At 40.5% G+C, this 21,560-nt stretch overlaps 1 protein-coding gene across 14 annotated transcripts in view; it reads right to left on the minus strand.

Annotated features, from left to right (window-relative positions):
* Window positions 1-999: 999 nt before the first annotated feature.
* ZNF573 (zinc finger protein 573) overlaps window positions 1,000-21,560 on the minus strand; it is a 49,210-nt gene continuing 28,649 nt past the window's right edge. For 12 of the 14 annotated variants that reach the window (XM_077982493.1, XM_077982490.1, XM_077982487.1 and 9 more), the window contains one exon: window positions 1,693-3,696. In XM_077982493.1, coding sequence (XP_077838619.1) covers window positions 1,994-3,696 — 1,703 coding nt within the window. In that variant the 3' untranslated portion in view covers window positions 1,693-1,993. Of the gene's footprint in view, window positions 1,333-1,692; window positions 3,697-21,560 lie in introns of those variants that run through there. The other 2 variants (XM_077982496.1, XM_077982495.1) reach the window with 1 other exon arrangement.

The raw sequence follows: 21,560 nt of genomic DNA on the forward strand, positions 1-21,560 counted from the left end.
GTGAACCAGGACTTGCTTTTGGAAACTCCCAACCTCTCCAGAAAGCAAATGATGCTAAACTTCAGAAATGGTCTCTGGACAAAGACAAAATCCAGAGCACTGTTAGGGAAACATAGTATATAGGTAACCTTAGGGTATGTGTTCATACTGATCCTCTGAAAAGCAAAAAACAAGGTCAGATCAGAAGGAAGGAAGGGGCTATGAATGAAAAAGAGGTCCAGGAAAGGCAGTGAAAGCCTTCAGGTCACGGTTCAAGACGGATGACTCTGAAGGAGAGGAATGAAGCAAGATTGGTAGAAAAACTATGAAAACGCAGGGCTATGAAGACAGTTTAAGCCTGGCTGATGGGAAGCTGATTCACAGTTCCCCAGCTGAAGGGTCTGGGTTTCGTAAGAATTGACTAGTATGAATACTTCTGTTACAGAAAAGGGGCTGGGGGCAGCCCATGGGAAGCATGGCCTCAACATTAACACAGTGATTATTTCAGAGAGGGAGCAGAAGGGGCACTTCACAGCAGGTTATCTGTTCTCCAAAGAATAGAGTATGACTATTAAAAACCCTTGGTTAAGACCCCAGAAATATCTAATGTGACAATTATGAGAATCATCACTCAATGAAATTTCTATAAAAGGTTCTGTCAGCAGCCTCTGCAGAAGCCCAACGTAGAGGAGGCCGGATCTGCATGAGAGTGAATGAACAAGTGAGCATGAGCACTAGGGAAAGGCGATCCTGAAGATTCTGTTCATTAGAAGCAAGTGACTAGGTTCACCTCACATGCAAAGGGAGGCAAACTGGACTTCTGTTTTTTTTGTTTTTTGTTTTTGTTTTTGAGATGGAGTCTCACTCTTTTGCCCAGGCTGGAGTGCAGTGGCACAATCTCAGCTCACCACTGCAGCCTCTGCCTCCCAAGTTCAAGCGATTCTCCTGCCTCAGTCTCCCTAGTGGCTGGGACTACAGGCATGTACCATCACGCCTGGCTAGTTTTTTAGTTTTTTATTTTTAGTAGAGATGGGGTTTCACTATGTTAGCCAGGCTTGTCTCAAATTCCTGACCTCAAGTGATTCGCCTGCCTCGGTCTCCCAGAGTGCTGGAATTACAGGCATGAGTCACCATGGCCGGCCAGACTTCAAGTTTGAAGGGTAGAGTTTCAAATAATTTGAGGGCATATTTTTAAAACACCATGACTGGCACTCTGAATACAAATTGCTTATATTTCTACGTCATGCAAAATATCCTCAAGAAGCCACCCAAATTGCTTGAGCCCAGAAGTTGAAAGGTGCAGTGAGCTATGATCATGCCTCTGCACTCCAGCCTGGGTGACACAGCAAGACCCTGTTTCAAAAAAAAGAAAAAAACTCCAAAGTCTCATTCATTTGTAGTATCAACTACGCTCAGGCTAGGATTTCCTCATGTAAATTGAACCCACCGTGGATGAGGACAGCTTTCTCCTGGCACTCTCACTCTCTAAGCCAGCCCACCAGTGCGAGCGAGTCACCTGGAAAACAGATCCTTTAGCCCCAACAAGTCCTCAGAAGACCACAAGCTCAAGGAAAAACCAATCCAAAAGCACTCAGTTAAGTCTCTTCCCGAATTTCTGACCCTCAGAACCTATGAGTGATGTTTACTGTTGTGGTAAGACATTAAGGCTTGGAGTAATTTGTAATACAGCCATTGAAATCTAGTATGAAAGGCTTTTGGTCATCCTTTTAATTAATAAGTTTATATAAAAAAATCCATGCCATGGATGTTGTAGGCATGAAGAAACTGGGATTCCTTTTTTTTGTTTGTTTTTGTTTTTGTTTTTTTCTTAATTTACCATTGAACAGTCAGATGTTCCATTAAAATATCAACATCGAATGCTTTCTAATGTGGCAAGAACTGCATTTTGAACTCTCTCAATTGCTAAAGCCATACCTGTAAGACTAACATTCCATCATTTCTCACCAGTGTGGACTGTCTGATGATGAATGGCGAGCTCGTACTCTTTATGGTCTTAGACTTTTGTGCTCCTATGAATTCCCTGATGGGCTTTAAGGGCTGAACCATATCTGAAGGTTTTCCCACACTGCTTACACACATAGGGTTTCTCACCAGTATGAATTCTCTCATGTTGAACAAGGTTTGAAGCACGACTGAAGGCCTTCCCACATTCTTTACATTCATAAGGTTTTCCACCAGTATGAATTTTCTGATGTTGTGTAAGGTAGCCATACATTTTAAAGGCCTTTCCACATTCTTTACATTCATAGGGTTTTTTATCAGCATGAATGCTCTGATGTGCAGTAAGGTGTGAAGTACGTCTAAAGGTCTTCCCACATTCCTTACATTCAAAAGGTTTCTCATCAGTATGAATACTTTGATGTAGAGTAAGATTTCTATAGAAAGTAAAGGTTTTTCTACATACCTTACATTCATAGGGTTTCACACCAGTATGAATTTTCTGATGTTGATTAAGATATCCATGCAAGCTAAAGGTCTTTCCACATTCCTTACATTCATAGGGTTTCTCACCAGTATGAATTTTCTGATGTTGAATAAGGTTTGAGCCAGTACTATAGGCCTTCCCACATTCCTGACATTCAAAAAGTTTCTTACCAGTGTGAATATTCTGATGTCGAGTCAGATTTCTATACAAAGTAAAGGTTTTCTTACACTCCTTACATTCAAAGTGTTTCATGCCAGTATGAATTTTCTGATGTTGTTTAAGGTAGCCATACAAGGTAAAGGCCTTTCCACATTCCTTGCATTCATAGGGTTTCTCGCCAGTATGAGTTTTCTGATGTTGAAAGAGTTTTGAACCAGTAGTATAGGTCTTCCCACATTGCTTGCATTCAAAAAGTTTCTCACCAGTATGAATATTCTGATGCCGAGTAAGATTTCTATACAAAGTAAAGGTTTTCTTACACTCCTTACATTCATAGGGTTTTCCACCTTTATGAATTCTCTGATGTAGAAGAAAGTATGAGGCAGTCGTATAGCCCTTCCCACATTCTTTACACTCATATGGCTTTTTACCAGTGTGAACACTCTGATGTACAGTAAGTTGGTGACATCTTCTAAAGGCTTTTCCACATTTCTCACATACGTATGGCTTCTCATCAGTATGAATCTGCCCATGTTCAACAAGATTTGAGCGCCTACTAAAAGTCTTCCCACATTCCTTACATTTATATGGTTTTTCGCCAGTATGAACTCTCTGATGAATTCTAAGGTGTCCACCTTGACTAAAGGTCTTCCCACACTCCTGACATTCATAAGGCTTCCCACCAGTGTGAATTCTCTCATGTTGAGCAATGTGTGAGGCATATATAAAGGCCTTCCCACATTGCCTACATTCATAGGTCTTCTCACCAGTATGAAATCTCTGATGCACAGTCAGCTGATAACCACTTTTAAAGTCCTTCCCACATTCTGTACATTCATAGGGTTTCTCACCAGTATGAAATCTTTGATGGAGAGTAAGTTGATAACCACTACGAAAGTTCTCCCCACACTCTTTGCATTCATAGGGTCTCTCAATAATATGAAACTTGTGATGTAGAATAAGTTGATAACCACTACTGAATTTCTTCTGACACTTCTTACATTCATAGAGTTTCTCTCTCTTATATATGCTCTGAAGTTGTACAGAGGATATACCTGTTTCATAAGTGGGTACTTCTATGTAGCTGATTATCTCACACTGTAAATCCAAATCTGAAACAAAAAAGGACAACAAAAAAAATTTGTTTCTATACCAGAGAACAAGAAACTTTATGAAACAAAGAAAAACCAACCCTCACAATAAGTGAATGGCATACAGAATTCAAAAATATGGTTATGAAATTTGAAAAAGGCCAAGAAGAGTTCAGAGATGTATACGAGTTTAAGTAAGATAGTGAAATTACTTATTGAGGACATATGTAACATTTAGGTGGGGCTAGAATTTTTGACAAGCTTGTTCCAAATCTGCCATCTTGGCACTGTCAAAGACCAAGTGAATTAAAACTGAGAGGAGAAAAACCTTGACATCTTTATTTTGAACCTATCACTGATTTAGATACAGGTCAGTGTTTAAGAATACATCCTTTAAGTTCCTCAAGTGATTTTTCATTGTTCTTAGAATAAAATACAAATCCCTTTCCAAGGACTGCTGCTTACCTAGGAGGTCTCATGTCAAAACAACTAACTCTTTGCTTCCTATTCTCTATCATAGTTCCTCTTTGCAACACCAAGAATATAGTACAATTGCCCCTTCGTATCTGTGGAGGATCAGTTCCAGGACCTCCTGCAGATACCAAAACCCAATCCAGCTACAGATGCCCAAGTCCCTGATATAAAATGGCATAGTATTTGCACATAACCTATACGCATCTTCCTGTATACTTTCAATCATCTCTGGATTACTTACAATACCTAATACAATGTAAATGCTATGTGAATAGCTGTCCTACTGTATTACTGAGAAAATAATGACAAGAAAAAAGTCTGTATGTGGTCAGTACTCTCACAATTTAAAAATATATGTTTGATCTGAAGATGGTTGAATCCATGAGTGCAGAAGTCATGGATACAAAGGGCCAACTATACAACTTGCCACAACACTTAATGCTGTCCACAGACTGTTTAACTGCTCAAGAGTCCTTGGACTTAGACATTTCACAGGCTGAATCCTTCTCATCCTTTATGTTTCAGGGTAAATGTTCTTTCTTTAGAAAGGCAGTACCTGCTAACTCTGTCTGTCTCTCTATCTTTATCTATCTACCTATCTATCTATCTATCTATCTATCTATCTATCCATCCATCTAGCTATCAATCAATCAATCATCAAGACAGGGTCTTGCTCTGTCACTCAGGCAGAAGTACAGTAGCCCAATCATAATTCACTGCAGCCTTGTACTCTTCCAGCTCAAGCGATCTTCCCACCTCAGCCTCTCAAGTAATTAGGACTACAGATGCACAACACTACGCCTGGCTCATTTTAAAATTATGTGTAGAGACAGGGTCTCACTATATTGCTTATCCACCATGATCAAGTCAGCTTCATCCCTGGGATGCGAGGCTGGTTCAACATACACAAATCAATAAACGTAATCCATCACATAAACCGAACCAAAGACAAAAAAATCACATGATTATCTCAATAGATACAGAAAAAGCCTTTGATAAAATTTAACTTCCCTTCATGTTAAAACTTAAAACTGGCAATAAACTAGGTATTGATGGAACATATCTCTACAGAAAAGGCCTTTGATAAAATTCAACATCCCTTCATGTTAAAATTTAAAACTGGCAATAAACTAGGTATTGAAGGAACACATCTCAAAACAATAAGAGCTAATAAGAGCTATTTATGACAAACCCACAGCCGATATCATATTGAATGGGTGAAAGCTGGAAGCATTCCCTTTGAAAACCAGTACAAGACAAGGATGCCCTCTCTCACCACTCCTATTCAACATAGTACTGGAAGTTCTGGCCAGGGCAATCAGGCAAGAGAAATAAATAAAGGTATACAAATAGGAAGAGAGGAAGTCAAGTTGTCTCTGTTTGCAGATAACATGATTTTATATTTGGAAATCCCCATCATCTCAGGCCAAAAACTCCTTAAACTGATAAGCAACTTCAGCAAAGTCTCAGGGTACAAAATCAACGTGAAAAAATCACAAGCATTCCTTTACACCAACAATAGACAAGCAGAGAGCAAAATCGTGAATGAACTCCCATTCACAATCACTACGAAGAGAATAAAATACCTAGGAACACAATTAACAAGGAATGTGAAGGACTTCTTCAAGGAGAACTATAAACCACTGCTCAAGGAAATAAGAGAGGACACAAACAAATGGAAAAACATTCCATCCTCATAGATAGGAAGAATCAATATTGTGAAAATGGCCATACTACCCAAAGTAAATTATAGATTCAATGCTATTCCCATCAAATTACCATTAACATTCTGCACAGAATTAGAAAAAACTATTTTAAATTTTATATGGAATCAAAGAAGACACCATACAACCAAGACAATCCTAAGCAAAAAGAATAAAGCTGCAGACATCATGCTACCTGACTTCAAACTACACTACAAGGCTACAGTAACCAAAACAGCATGGTACTGGTACCAAAACAGACATATAGACCAATGGAGCAGAAAAGAGACCTTAGAAATAACACCATGCATCTACAACCATCTGATCTTCGACAAACCTGCCACAAACAAGCAATGGAGAAAGGATATCCTATTCAGTAAATGGTGCTGGGAAAACTGGGTAGCCGTATGCAGAAAACTAAAACTAGACCCCTTCCTTACACCATATACAACAATCAACTCAAGATGGATTAAAGACTTAACTGTAAAACCCAAAACCATAAAAACCCTATAAGAAAACGTAGGCAATACCATTCAGTACATAGGCATGGGCAAAGACTTGATGACAAAAATGACAAAAGCCATTGCAACAAAAGCCAAAATTGACAAATGGGATCTAATTAAACTAAAGAGCTTCTGCACAGGAAAAGAAACTATCATCAGAGTGAACAGACAACCTACAGAATGGGAGAAACCTACTCATCTGACAAAGGTCTAATATCCATAAATTACATGGAACAAATTTACAAGAACCAAACAATACATCAAAAAGTGGGCAAGGGATATGAACAGACACTTCTCAAAAGAAGACATTTGGTTGGGTGTGGTGGCTCACGCCTGTAATCCCAGCACTTTGGGAGGCCAAGGCGAGTGGGTCACAAGGTCAGGAGTTCAAGACCAGCCTGGCCAATATGGTGAAACCCTGTCTCTACTAAAAATACAAAAAAAATTAGCCAGGCATGGTGGCAGGTGCCTGTAATCCCAGCTACTCGGGAGGCTGAGGCAGGAGAATCACTTGAACCCGGGAGGTGGAGGTTGCAGTGAGCCGAGATCAAGCCACTGCACTCCAGCCTGGGTGACAGAGTGAGAATCCATCTCAAAAAAAAAAAAAAGAAGACATTTATAAGGCCAACAAACATATGAAGAAAAGCTCAACATCATTATCAGAGATCATCAGAGAAATGCAAATCAAAACCACAATGAAATACCATCTCACACCAGTTAGAATGGTGATTATTAAAAAGTCAGGAAAAACAATAGATGCTGGTGAGGCTGTGGAGAAATAGGAACACTTTTACACTGTTGGTGGGAATGTAAATTAGTTCAACCACTGTGGAAGGCAGTATGGCGATTCCTCAAGGATCTAGAACCAGAAATACATTTGACCCAGCAGTCCCATTACTGGGTATATACCCAAAGAAATATAAATTATTCTACTATAAAGACACGTGTACATGTATGTTTCCTGCAGCAGGATTTACAATAGCAAAGACTTGGAGCCAACCTAAATGCCCATCCGTGATAAACTGGATAAAGAAAATGTGGTACATATGCACCATGGAATACTATGCAGCCATAAAAAGAAATGAGATCATGTCCTTTGCAGGGACATGCATGAAGCTGGAGGCCATCATTCTCAGCAAACTATCACAGGAACAGAAAACCAAATACCGCATGTTCTCACTCATAAGTGGGAGCTGAACAATGAGAACACACGGACACAGAGAGGGGAATAACATATACCAGGGCCTGTTGGGTGCTGGGAGGTGAGGGGAGGGAACTTAGAGGACAGGTCAAAAGGTGCAGCAAACCACCATGGCACATGTATACCTATATAATAAACGTGCATGTTCTGCACATGTATCCCGTTTTTTTGTTTTAGGAAAAAAAAAAAAAAAGACTAATGATGTCACACACATATACCAAGAAGGTAGGAAAACGTTTATAACTCTCATCATGAGGCTTTCTAGAGAGCAGAGCAGCTCCCAAACAGGTCATAAAACAACTTGAGAGATTAGGAAAAGGCTGGCTTGGAGTTTGCATGGTGGTTAGGGCGTGGTGCTGGGCTGAGTGTTCCTGCTCATGGGATGGGGTTCACATGGTTTGAATGTAAAGGAGGGAGCACCTAGGTTTTCTATCAGCTGGCCCAGAAGTAAACAGAAGGGGGAAAAAAGAGGAGTCGTCAGCAGTTAAACATCAAAAACAGAGTCAGGGACTGGAGTGGCGGCTCACGCCTGTAATGCCAGCACTTTGGGAAGCCGAGGCAGGAGGATTGCTCAAGCCCAGGAGTTCAAGACCAGCCTGGGCAACACAATAAGACCTCTTCTTTACAAAAAAAAAAATTTAAAAACTTGGCTGGGCATGGTAGCATGCACCTGTGGTCCCAGATATTCGGGAGGGCAAGGTGGGAGAATTGCTAGAGCCCAGGCGGCCAAAGCTGCAGTGAGCTGTGTTCATGCCACTGCACTTCAGGCCAGGAAACAGAGCAAGACCCTGTCTCAAAAAAAAAAAAAAAAAAAAAAAAGAAAACACTTTTTTTTTTTGAGACGGAGTCTCTCTCTGTCTCTCAGGCTGGAGTGCAGTGGTGCAATCTTGGCTCACTGCAAGCTCCGCCTCCTGGGTTCACACCATTCTCCTGCCTCAGTCTCCCGAGTGGCTGGGACAGCAGGCACCCAACACCACGCCCAGCTAATTTTTTGTATTTTTACTAGAGATGGGGTTTCACCCTGTTAGCCAGGATGGTCTTGATCTCCTGACCTCGTGATCCGCCCGCCTCAGCCTCCCAAAGTGCTGGGATTACAGGCGTGAGCCACCGCACCCGGCCAGGAAATCCTTAAGAAAAAAAAATACTCTGTCACTCAGGCTGGAGTGCAGTGGTGTGATCTTGGCTCACTGCAACCTTTGCCTCTCGGGTTCAAGCAATTCTTGTGTCTCAGCCTCCCAGGTAGCTGGGGCCACAGGTGACCACCACCATGCCTGCCTAATTTGTTTGTATTTTTAGTAGAGATAAGGTTTCTCCATGTTGGCCAGGCTGGTCTCGGAACTCGGAGCTAAGTGATTCGCCTCCGTCTGCCTCAGCTTCCCAAAGTGTTAGGATTACAGGCATGACCCACTGCATCCAGCCAAGACTTTAATTTTTTTTGGGGGGGGCGGGGGTGGTGGGATGGAATCTGGCTCTGTGGCCCAGGCTGGAGTGCAGTGGCGCAATCTCGGCTCTGCAACCTCCGCCTGCCAGGTTCAAGCAATTCTACTGCCTCAGCCTCTGGAGTAGCTGGGATTATAGGTACTTGCCACTATGCCTGGCTAATTTTTGTATTTTTAGTAGAGACAGGGTTTCACCATGTTGGACAGGCTTGTCTTGAACTCCTGACCTCAAACGATCTGCCCACCTCAGCCTCCCAAAGTGCTGGGATTACAGGCGTGAGCCACCACACTCGGCAAGATTTTAATGTTTCAAAAGCAGTTTTAACCATCTCTATTTTCTAACGAACTACAATATACATAGAGGATTTCTTAATAAGTGTTAAAATTATTTCTTTATAAGGGTTATAAATAATTCTGTATTTCTCTATTAACATGGTATGAAATAAAGAAAGCAAATTATCCAAAGTCTGATTAAGCAAAGACAATCCAAAGTCTGAGTGGAACATTTAATCAATAAAGATCCAGAACTTCATAGATACAATTCAAATACTGCAGAGCTCAGTTACTTTCCAGTCACACACAGATTGTTCCCAAAAACTGACCATATACTGGGCTATAAAGCAAGTTTCAACGTATTTCAAAGGATCAAGATCATATAGAGTATGTAGTCTGACCACAAAAAAATGTTATGCTAGAAATCAATACTGCAAAGGTAACTAGACAACATATATTTGGTAATTATATACTGCTTGTAGGTAATCAATATACTGAACAAACAGTGCACTGTGATATGATAAAATAACAAACTTTGGAAAATGATGTGTTGACTGAAAATTATAAGGCCACACACTAAAGGAAGTATATACAAACACTACTCAAGTGAGTAAACTTGTTGCTTATGGAGGTACTGGTTAATTCAGAAATGTGTTACATGTACACTGGAGTTGAACAGGTACATAAATAAATGGTGGATGGGGAGAGCCAGTTTTCTTGCTATCAGGGTAAAAAAGTTACAGATAAACAAGGCAGGAAGACTAGAATGCATTTTGTGGTACTGGATGAGAGTCAGAGACATTAGTATGAACTCATGTTTAGCTTCAGATGCATACAAACAGATAGACAGAGAGACAATTACTAATATATGTAAGCATACATGGGTGAATGTGCATGTATATCCGTTACCCAGACCTTGTTTTTTTGTTTGTTTGTTGGTTGGTTGGTTGGTTTTTTTGGGGAGGGTGGAGGATGGAGTCTTGCTCTGTCACCCAGGCTGGAGTGCAGTGGTGTGATCTCGGCTCATTGCAACCTCTGCCTCCGAGTTCAAGCAATTCTCCTGCCTCAGCCTCCTGAGTAGCTGGCATTACAGACGCGTGCCTCCATGCCCAGCTAATTTTTGTATTTTTAGTTGAGACGGGGTTTCACCATGTTGGCCAGGCTCGTCTTAAACTCCTGACCTCGTGATCTGCCCGCCTTGGCCTCCCAAAGTGCTGGGATTACAGGCGTGAGCCACCATGCCCAGCTGACCTCGGTTTTTAAATCCCATTCTCCACTAAAAGGAACCACACTCCCGGGAGAAACAGCTGATTCCAGGACCACAGGAGGGAGAAAACAAAATGAACTTGAAGGTAGTACCAGGAAAGAAGTCCTCAAAAAACAGAAGGATCAGGGTATTAAATGAACACAGGTACCAATCTAAAAGAGCTATCAATGTCTGAAGCTGAAACAGTATGGGTGGCAAAAGAAATAATGTAATATTTGATTATATCTTGAAGTATAAAACAAATATACGTGAGTCTATAAATGAGAAGTATAAATGAGAAGAAACAAATATTTCTCATAGAAGAATTCTAGATATTAGAGATTAAACTCTATGGAATGTAAAGCTTAATTTCTACTCCTGTGTACCTGCTCCCAGGGTGGGCTAGACTTAACAAGTTGTTTCTAAAGAATAGAGAATGGAAAAGGAAAAAATAGTACATTTGGAGTGAAAAAAGCTGGCAGACACTACTTTAGCCAAATGATAAAGGTTAATATCACCAGTGATGTCATGTACCCCCATGTAATGTGATGAAAAGCATACTTCACCTCTGTTACAGTCTTTCTAAAAATTACTACTTCCAGCCTAATTACAAGAAAAATAAGACTTGGACTGGGAGATACACTACTGGCATGGTCTGTCAAGACAGTCAAATTACAAGAAAAATAAGACTTGGACTGGGAGATACACTACTGGCATGGTCTGTCAAGACAGTCAAAGTCATGAAAAGCAAAGCTGAAAAAACTGTCACAGAACAGAAGAGACTGGAAGATAAGACAAATATATACAATGTGGTGCCCCTGACTGGATGCATCTTGGAACAGAAATATGAGCTATATGGAAAAACTGAAGGAAATCCCAATAAAGAGTCTCATGTCAGTTTCCTAGTTTTGACAAATGTACTTCATGTAAGATGTTAACGGTGGTGGAAAGTAGGAGAGGTGTATACAGGAAATCTCTGTATTATCTTTGTAAATCTGTTAATTTTGTAAATCTAAAATTATTCTACAATTAAAAAGTTATTGTAAACAAAGATAATTACCAGTGGTCTTTGCTTGGTTGGTGGAGAAAAGAACAAACAAAAATGATCATTACACACTACTTCTTTAATATTCTTGGCAAAAAATGTTTAACCTTACTCTAGTCATGAGGGGAAACCTTCAAACCTATAAACCTGACATTCCACAAGAAAACTGGAGTAGACACTTCAAAAAAACCAAACTCTAAGGGGTAAATGTAGTAGGGTAACACCAAGATAAAAAGCCTAAGATCTGGCTGGGCGTGGTGGCTCATGCCTTAATCCCAGCACTTTGGGAGGCCAAGGCGGGCGTATCACAAGGTCAGGAGTTCGAGAGCAGCCTGGCCAATATGGTGAAACCCCATCTGTACTAAAAATACAAAAATTAGCCAGGTGTGGTGGTGGGTGCCACCAGCTAACTCGGAGGCTGAGGCAGGAGAATCACTTGAACCCAGGAAGCAGAGGTTGCAGTGAGCTGAGATCACACCACTGCATTCCAGCCTGGGCAACAGAGCGAGACTCGGCCTCAAAAAAAAAAAAAAAAAAAAAAAAAGGCTAAGACCTAAATGCAATGTATGAATACACAATGGATCCTGGAAAGATTTTATAAATGACATTTTTAGAAACAGTATAACAAATGTAAGTATAGACTATAGTAGATAAGACTACATTACTATTATAATAATATTGTGACTTTGAAGGAGAATGTCTTTATTCTTAGAAGATGCACATAGTTAAGAGGTGAAATTTAATGATAACTGCTACTTACCATCAAGTGAGCCAAGAAGAAAGGTGCATATATACAGAGAAAAAGTAAGGCAAAATGTTAATAACCAAAGATGAATTTACGTGAAGGGTAATTAACTGTATATATATTATATATTATACACATACACATACAGACATACACAAATACATATTTTAAAAATATTCTCACTTGGCTTGATGATTTTCAAAATAAAAAGCTGGGGAAAGGAAGGAAAAAGCAACCCAGAATTTAAGGAGGTATTACCTAAATTCCCATATAAAATTATTTTGAACTAAATAATAGCATGTTTGTATCCATTTATATTTGATAGAGTGAAAGAAGTAGAAAAACAATTTATAAAGCAGATATAAATACATATGAGAAAAGAAGAAAACTTGAAAATTGATGACCTATATATTCATCACAAGAAGCTGGAAAAAGTGCAATAAAATAAACAAAAATAAGACAAAAGTCCAGTAATTAAAAAAAAAAAAATAGAGTTCACAAATACCACAGAAGAGCCACAATGGCAAATATTGTATTTCAAACTAATGTTACTGATGCAATTCTTTCAACACTGATGAAGAAAAAAGTAAATGCTACAATATCCAACCTAGGAGTGCTATCAGGTACCTCAGCTATAGCTCTCCACACTGCACAAACACAATAACATGGCATTATGATAAAAACATGTTACTAACTTGCTTGAAATGCATAAAACTCTAAAAAGCAGCCACTGCAAAATCAACACACAGAACACTTGGACAATTCTATAAGCATTACGTAATTTGCATCAGTTTTTAAAAAGCACAATGGAAACTGAAGGTTCAGATGTTTTTTTCTGGAGTGTTTCTTCGGACTCTAAGAGGGGGTAAAAGGGTACATTCCCTCAACACAACACATGTATGAAGCTAATGAAACACTTACATCCAACATTATTTATTTTTTATTTTTTATTTTTTTGAGATAGAGTCTCCCTTTGTTGCCCAGGCTGGGGTGCAACGGTACGATCTCGGCTCACCGCAACCTCTGCCTCCTGGGTTCAAGCAGTTCTCCTGCCTCAACCTCCTGAGTAGCTGAGGTTGCAGGCGCACGCCACCATGCATCGCTAATTTTTGTACTTTTAGTAGAGACAGGGTTTCTCCACATTAGCCAGGCTGGTCATAAACTCTGACCACAAGTGATCCACCTGCCTCGGCCTCCCAAAGTGCTGGGATTACAGGCATGAGCCACTGGGCCCAGCATTCCAGCGTTAGGAAGGACAATGAAAAAAAAAACAAATTACAATCCAATCCCATTCATGAAACCTAAAGAAAACATTAAAAGTTCAGATATAATTGAAAAGAGATAAAATATCAACACATGATGACCAAATTGGATTACAGCATGCAAGGTTAGTCGAGTAATAGAATTCAACACAGTACAGAATAATGGAGGAAAAAAATCGTATGAATTATGTCAATAAATGCAGAAAGAATGATTCCTAAGAAGAGTTTTAGCAATTGTATAAAAAAGGAAACCACCTCCATATGAAAGAGTATTTATATATATATTTAAAAAACATACCTTAGCCAGGCGCGGTGGCTAATGCCTGTAATCCCAGCACTTTGGGACTCTGAGACAGGAGAATTACAGCAGTAAGCCAAGATCACACTACTGTACTCCAACCCCCGGTGACAGAGCAAGACTCAGTCTCCAAAAAAAAAAAAAAGTCAACGGCCTTTTTCTTGTGGAAAATGACAAGCTGAATTCATATGCGAATACAGAAGACTCAGAATAGCCAAAACAATCTTGAAAGACAAGAATCAAGTATCAGTACTCATACTTTGTGACTTCAAAACTTTTTATAATGCTACAGTAAATCAAGTAGTATATAGTACTGACAGAAAGTGTGTGTATATACGCATATATATATATACACACACACAGGTACATATATCTCAAATTTATGATTAATTCATTATCAAAAAGGGTGCCAACAAAATTCAAAGGAGTCTCTTTAGCAATAGTGCTAGCACAACTGGATATTCCCATGCAAAAGAATGAAGCTGGGCATCTACCCTTTATATCACATATGAAAATTAACTCAATGTGGATCAAAGACTTAAAAGTAAGAGCTAAAACTACTAAAATAGAAGATAACATAGAAGTAAATCATCATAACCTTGGATTACAAAAGTTTCCTAGATAATAATATCAAAAGCACAGCAACAAAAGAAATAATAGAATGGAATAGAATATTATTCAGCCATAAAAAAAGAATGAGTATTGACACCTCCTATTATATTGATGAAACTCAAAAACATGCTAAGTGAAATAAAGTCATTCACAAAAGGCCACATGTTGCTTGATTCTTTTTTTATATGCAGAATAGGCAAATCTATAGATATCAGAGGAGATTAATGGTTGCCAGAGGCTGAGAGTGGGAGGACAGGGAATGACTGGCAAGGTGTATGAGGTTTCTTTTCTCTTTTTTTCTGAGATGGGGATTTTGCTCTGTTCCCTAGGTTGGAGTACAGTGGCATGATCATAGCTCACTGCAGCCTCAACCTTCAGGGCTCAAGTCATCCTCCCATCTCAGCCTCCTGAGTAGAAGGCAAAGGTTAAAAAAAGGTATCTTAATCTTGGTATCAAAAACTTTGGAATTAAGGGCACAAATTACAAAACAGACCAAATGGCATTCCATAACATTAAACAATGAAATAACAATGAATTTAAAAGTTAGGAACAGCCACACAACATAACACCTACTATCAAATCAATCTTGAAACAAGAACGAAAAGATTTCTAAAAATAAAAAGTAACTAATTAGAGGTAAAGAATGACAGTCTCGAATCAATGGAATAAATCTATTTTATTTATTTATTTATTTATTTATTTATTTATTTATTTTTGAGATGAAGTCTAGCTCTGTCGCCCAGGCTGGAATGCAGTGGCGCCATCTCGGCTCACTGCAAGCTCCACCTCCTGGGTTCACGCCATTCTGCTGCCTCAGCCTCCTGAGTAGCTGGGACTACAGGTGCCGGCCACCATACCCGGCAAATTTTTTGTATTTTTAGTAGAGACGGGGTTTCACCGTGTTAGCTAGGGTGGTCTTGATCTCCTGACCTCATGAGCCGCCCGCTTCAGCCTCTCAAAGTGCTGGGATTACAGGTGTGAGCCACCGTGCCCGGCCTACACTAAAATTACGATGTCATAAACTCAGCCCCATCCCAACTAGTTCGCTCTGTTTTGCAAAACCTGCCTTAAAAATTACCCAGTTGCAGGCCGGGTAATATACATATATATATTTTATATACATTTTATATATATATAAAAAACCCAGTGGCTACTTTTCGGTGGAGCACGTTTTTAAAAAAAAAAACAAAGAGGCTGGGCGTGGTGGCTCATGCCTATAATCCAAGCACTTTGGGAGACAGAGGCAGGGGCAGGTGGATCACCTGAGGTAAGGTGTTCCAGACCAGCCTGGCCAATGTGGTGAAACCGCGTCTCTACTAAAAATACAAAAATTAGCCAGGCGTGGTGGTGGGTGCCTGTAATCCCAGCTACTCGGGAGGCTGTGGCAGGAGAATTGCTTGAACCTGGGAGGCGGAGGTTGCAGTGAGCTGAGATCCGGCCACTGCACTCCAGCCTTGCAACAGAGCAAGACTCCGTCTCAAAAAAAAAAAAAAAAAAAAAGGAAAAAAAGTTACCCAGTCTCGTTCTAAAACCTGATAAGTAACTTTCCTGGTTTCTTATTTTAAGATACTACTGCTACTCTTTCAAGAGGTTGTTCTCCCTTTTTTGCAATAAATCTAATAAGTTTAGCTTTGCTAGATGAACAGAAATGTCTGGTAATTCTTGGAAGTCAACAGTATATAGACACCCTAGGAAATAACTTATGAAAAATGTTGTTAAATGTAGAAAAATAAATATTTTGAAACAACATAAACATATAACAAGTAAGTCCAACTCAGAATAATACAAAGTACCAGAATAATGAAAGATATATCAGGAAGGCTGATATTTTCAGACAAAAATCAGTTGCTTTCTAATATATCAATAATAACTAATTACAAGCTGAGCAAGGTGGCTCACACCTCTATTTTCAGTTCTTTGGGAAGCCAAGGCAGGAGGACTGCTTGAGCCCAGGAGTTAGAGACCAGCTGAGCAACCTAGTGAGACCCCCATTACTAATAAACAAACAAACAAAATAATGAATCACACAATATAGAAGTATACAATTACATATTATAGAATTATATGTTATACGAGTTCTTAATCTCTGACAAGAACATAGCACCATTAGAAATTTATAGCAACACCAGAGAACAATTTCTTTTACAACAAGTAAAAGAACTCTATTTTAATTGACCTGAAATTTAACTGTAACTGAAAAGTTTAGAAAAACTTAATAAACTATAATCATAGATTTAGTTTTAAGGGTTTTTAAAAACTATCATCTTTCAAATTTCTTTTAAAAAATTATAGTTTAAGTTAGAATATAAAACTTACATTGCTGGTTTCTTTATCCTAATTTAATAAGGCATATCAACCTTCACTGGTCTTTGTTCATTTTCACTACAACTGGATAAATGATTAGACATTACTGCCAGCGTGGCAATTCCTTTAGTATATGTAAAATTTGGACAGGATGAAATGGAGAAAATTATTTTTCTCAGCTTCATTGATAAGAAATGCAAACTATGAAGACTGACATTGTTCACACATGTGATTTGGAGTTTTCAAATTCGTATAAAGCTTGTTCTGGTGTTGCAGCTTTGAAAGAACAGGAAGATACTCCAGAGTGATTGGCCACATTGCTACACATACATACACAGCTACCAGTTTCTCTGAGTTAAGAGGGCCTAGCACTAAGAGGGTCCAGGGGCAATTAGCATACCTAAGCCTAGATCTGGATTTCTAAATGGCATTCCCAATAAAAGGAACTGGTGCTCCATACAGAAGTGGCTGATTCCAGGGCTATGGCAGATAAAACATAAGATAATCCTAGATTAACAGCTTGTAGTGCCAGAAAATAAGAAATCCTCACCAAAGGATGGGGGTAGGTTGAAAAGGCACAGGAGCCAACTTGAAAGAGCTCCAAGTGGCCAAAGCAGAAGAAAAATAACTAAGGATAGTACTGGATTATAACTCATGGAATAAATATCTATGAGTCCATATTGATATAAATAATTGAATAAATAGAGGAATAAGGGAGTATTCCTTCTTACAGAAGAATTCCAGCTAATGGGCCAGGCACGGTGGCTCACACCTGTAATCCCAGCACTTTTGGAGGTTGAGGTGGGCAGATCACGAGGTCAGGAGTTTGAGATCAGCCTGACCAACATGGTGAAACCCCATCTCTACTAAAAATACAAAAATTAGCCAGGCGTGGTGGTGCATGCCTGCAATTCCAGCTACTCAGGAGGCTGAGGCAGGAGAATCACTTGAACCCAGAAGGCAGAGGTTGCAGTGAGCCGAGATCGTGCCACTGCATTCCAGCCTGGGCAACAGAGTGAGACTCTATCTCAAAAAAAAAAAAAAAAAAAAGGCCGGGCGTGGTGGCTCACGCCTGTAATCCCAGCACTTTGGGAGGCCGAGGCAGGCGGATCACGAGGTCAGGAGAAAAAACACAAAAAAATTAGCTGGGCGTGGTGGCGGGCGCCTGTAGTCCCAGCTGCTCGGGAGGCTGAGGCAGGAGAATGGCGTCAGCCTGGGAGGCGGAGGTTGCAGTGAGCCGAGATCGCACCACTGCACTCCAGCCTGGGCGACAGAGCGAGACTCTGTCTCAAAAAAAAAAAAAAAAAAAAAAAAGATTCCAGCTAATAAATGTAGGAGGTTAACACAAAATCATCAGTAGGCAAATGTTGCATTAAAGATGGGTGCAAGCAGGCCGGGTACAGTGGCTCACACCTGTAATCCCAGCACTTTTGGGAGGCTGAGGCGGGTGGATGACCTGAGGTCAGGGGCTCAAGACCAGCCTGGCCAACATGGTAAAAACCCATCTCTACTAAAAATACAAAAATTAGCTAGACGTGGTGGCATACGCCTGTAATCCTAGCTATAGCGCCTGTAATCCCAGACTGAGCCTGAGAGGCGGAGGTGGCAGTGAGCCAAGATAGCACCACTGCACCTGCACTCTAGCCTGGGTGACAAAGTGAGACTCTGTCTCGAAAAAAAAAAAAGAACTGGTATAAGCAAAATCTACTGTTGGAAGCTAAAATCTGGGGCAGGGATGGGGGACTGTAAAAGTTGGAGGAGAAATAGGATATCTATATTGTTTTCCTGGGACTCACAAAATAATACCACAAAATGAAGTCTGCAAAAGCATCCTCAGAAGCAAAAGTTTTTTCTCGGACCTTCTCTTGCCCTCCTGTCTCTCAGTCCCATTCTCTCCCGAGGCTAACCATAGCCTCTTCTCCAAGGCAAGTCATGGAAACCAGAACCCCTTGTCCCCAAAGCTATTCATAAAACCTAAAAATATTACTCTAACTTTCCCCCACCTTTTTGGGTAAAAACTGGCCATAAAAAATTACGTGGCTTACTTTGTTTGACTGTTGGTCACAAGACCCCCATTCCAGAGAGGGTCACCCGTTCTAGAAGGAAGGAATACGTGTTCTGAGAGGCCAAGAAGAATCTAGACAAACAGGCATTGCTGGGTTTCCCTACTCAGACTATTAGCATTAGATCACATCCTTTTTGTCCAATCCTGTTTCTACATAGCAGTCCATACTTCGTTAAATCTAAGCATAAAAATAGGTAATTTCCCCTGAATCTTTGGATCTTCTTTCTAAAGGCTCCTGTGTCATGAAAAAGTATGATTAGATCAATTTGTATGCCTTTTCTCCTCAATCTGCCTTTTGTCAGTGATTTTCAGTGAAACTTCAGAGGGTGAAAAAGAAGTTTTTCCTTGGCCCGGACAGATACAATTATGGAAAGCATCTCAAACAAGTTATATCATATTAGCATTGCCTAAGGCACAAATTCTTATTCCACCAAATTATCATATTAGCATTGCCAGTGGAACAAACTATCATAGTCTCCTCATGTGATACAATGGGAGGAATAGAACATCACCTGGGGGCAATTTTACAAAATATGTTTGGCTTGAATTTAATCATAAGGAAGTGACAAAACATTGCAGATTGTAGGACATTCTAAAAAGAAATCAAGTGGACTGGACTTTGCAAAGATGTCAATTTCATGAAGGAAGATGCTCTGAATTAAAGGATAATAAATAGATTTGGTGAGTAAGTATGACAGATGTTCTTTGAGTTGATCCTAGATTTTAAAATTTATAAAAGGACATTATTGGGATAGTTGGGAGAAATTTGGATGTGGACTGTATATTTGATTATATTCTTAGAGTATTGTGAAATCACTAGGGTAATGTGGGCAAAGGGTTAACAAAACATTTTTTAATGTTCTGTTATTAAACATTAAACAAAATGGGAATCCCATTCTGCATGAGGATGTACTCTCAGGCTAACTCTCTAACTCTGCTTCCCTAAAAACGGAATGTGTTGACTATGTTAATTAAGTTTCATTATTTATGGTAACAATGACCCTGATAGGCAAGTTGCACCTGAGATTGTGGACTAGGGGCTAGATAAAGAGAACACCATATATGGGGTTTATTTGACTACAACATTTCTTTTTAAAAGGGTTCATGTCCTTGAAAGACCCTGGAAGCTATGCCTAGAGAATCCTCACACCAGATATTGTACCAACCTATGGAGCCAGGTTTTTTTTGTTTTTTGAGACAGAATCTCGTTCTGTCACCCAGGCTGGAGTGCAGTGGTGCGATCTCAGCTCACTGCAACCTCTGACTCCCTAGTTCAAGAGATTCTCCTGCCTCAGCCTCTCAAGTAGCTGAGATTACAGGCCCGGCTAATTTTTTATATTTTTGGTAGAGATGGGGTTTCACCATGTTGGCCAGGCTGCTCTTGAACTCCTGACCTCAAGCAATCCACCCGCCTCAGCCTCCCAAAGTGCTGGGATTACAGGCGTGAGTCACCGCGCCCGACCAAGCCAGTCTTCTTAAGTCAGGGGAGGCCCCACACTCGCCGTGTGGATCTTACCTCCTAGCACTTGAGCTCTAGCACCTGTGGAAAAGAGAGCTCCTGGAAGGCTGAGTCTCACGTGCATGAATCACTGCAGCCACACCACACGGTGCTGAGCACTAAATACAGCAACAACTACAAACTTAAAGATGTGTATTTAGGTTAAGAGTAAATATCAGGGCCAGGCACTGTGGCTCACAACTGTAATCCGAGGACTTTGGGAGGCTGTGGCAGGCAGATCACTTGAGGTCAGGAGTTCGAGACCAGCCTTTGGATTTTGTAAAATACAAAAATTAGCCAGGCATGGTGGCGCACACTTGTAATCCCAGCTATTTGGGAGGCTGAGGCAGGAAGATCACTTGAAACTAGAAGGCGGAGGTTGCAGTGAGCCAAGAGCGGGCCATGCACCATGCACTCCAGCCTGGGCGATAGAGTGAGACTGTCTCTTTTCTTTTTTTTTTTTTTTTGAGACGGAGTCTTGCTCTGTCGCCCAGGCTGGAGTGCAGTGGCCGGATCTCAGCTCACTGCAAGCCCCGCCTCCCGGGTTCACGCCATTCTCCTGCCTCAGCCTCCCGAGTAGCTGGGACTACAGGCGCCCGCCACCTCGCCCGGCTAGTTTTTTGTATTTTTTAGTAGAGACGGAGTTTCACCGTGTTAGCCAGGATGGTCTCGATCTTCTGACCTCGTGATCCACCCGTCTCAGCCTCCCAAAGTGCTGGGATTACAGGCTTGAGCCACCGCGCCCGGCCGAGACTGTCTCAAAAAAAAGAGTAAATATCAGTCATAAGAGAGGAAGTATATGATGCAATGACTATATATTTAAAAATATGATTACAGTAAAACTAAAAATTGGGAGGAGACTGGACATACTAAAAAACATAACTGTTTTCAGTAATCATTTTGGTAGTAAAGCTGTTATTAATGTTCTGAGAATGTTTCACATGTCATAAAGAATAAAGGAAGTGGCTGGGCATGGTGGCTCATGCCTGTAATCCCAGAACTTTGGGAGGCCAAGGTGGGTGGATCACCTGAAGTCGGGAGTTTGAGACCAGCCTGACCAACATGGAGAAACCCTGTTTCTACTAAAAATACAAAATTAGCTGGGTGTGGCAGCGCATGCCTGTAATCCCGGCTATTTGGAGGCTGAGGCAGGAGAATCGCTTGAACCTGGGAGGTGGAGGTTGCAGTAAGCCGAGATTGCACCACTGCACTCCAGC

The sequence above is a fragment of the Macaca mulatta genome, chromosome 19, assembly GCF_049350105.2.
Source record: "Macaca mulatta isolate MMU2019108-1 chromosome 19, T2T-MMU8v2.0, whole genome shotgun sequence".
NCBI lineage: Eukaryota > Metazoa > Chordata > Mammalia > Primates > Cercopithecidae > Macaca > Macaca mulatta.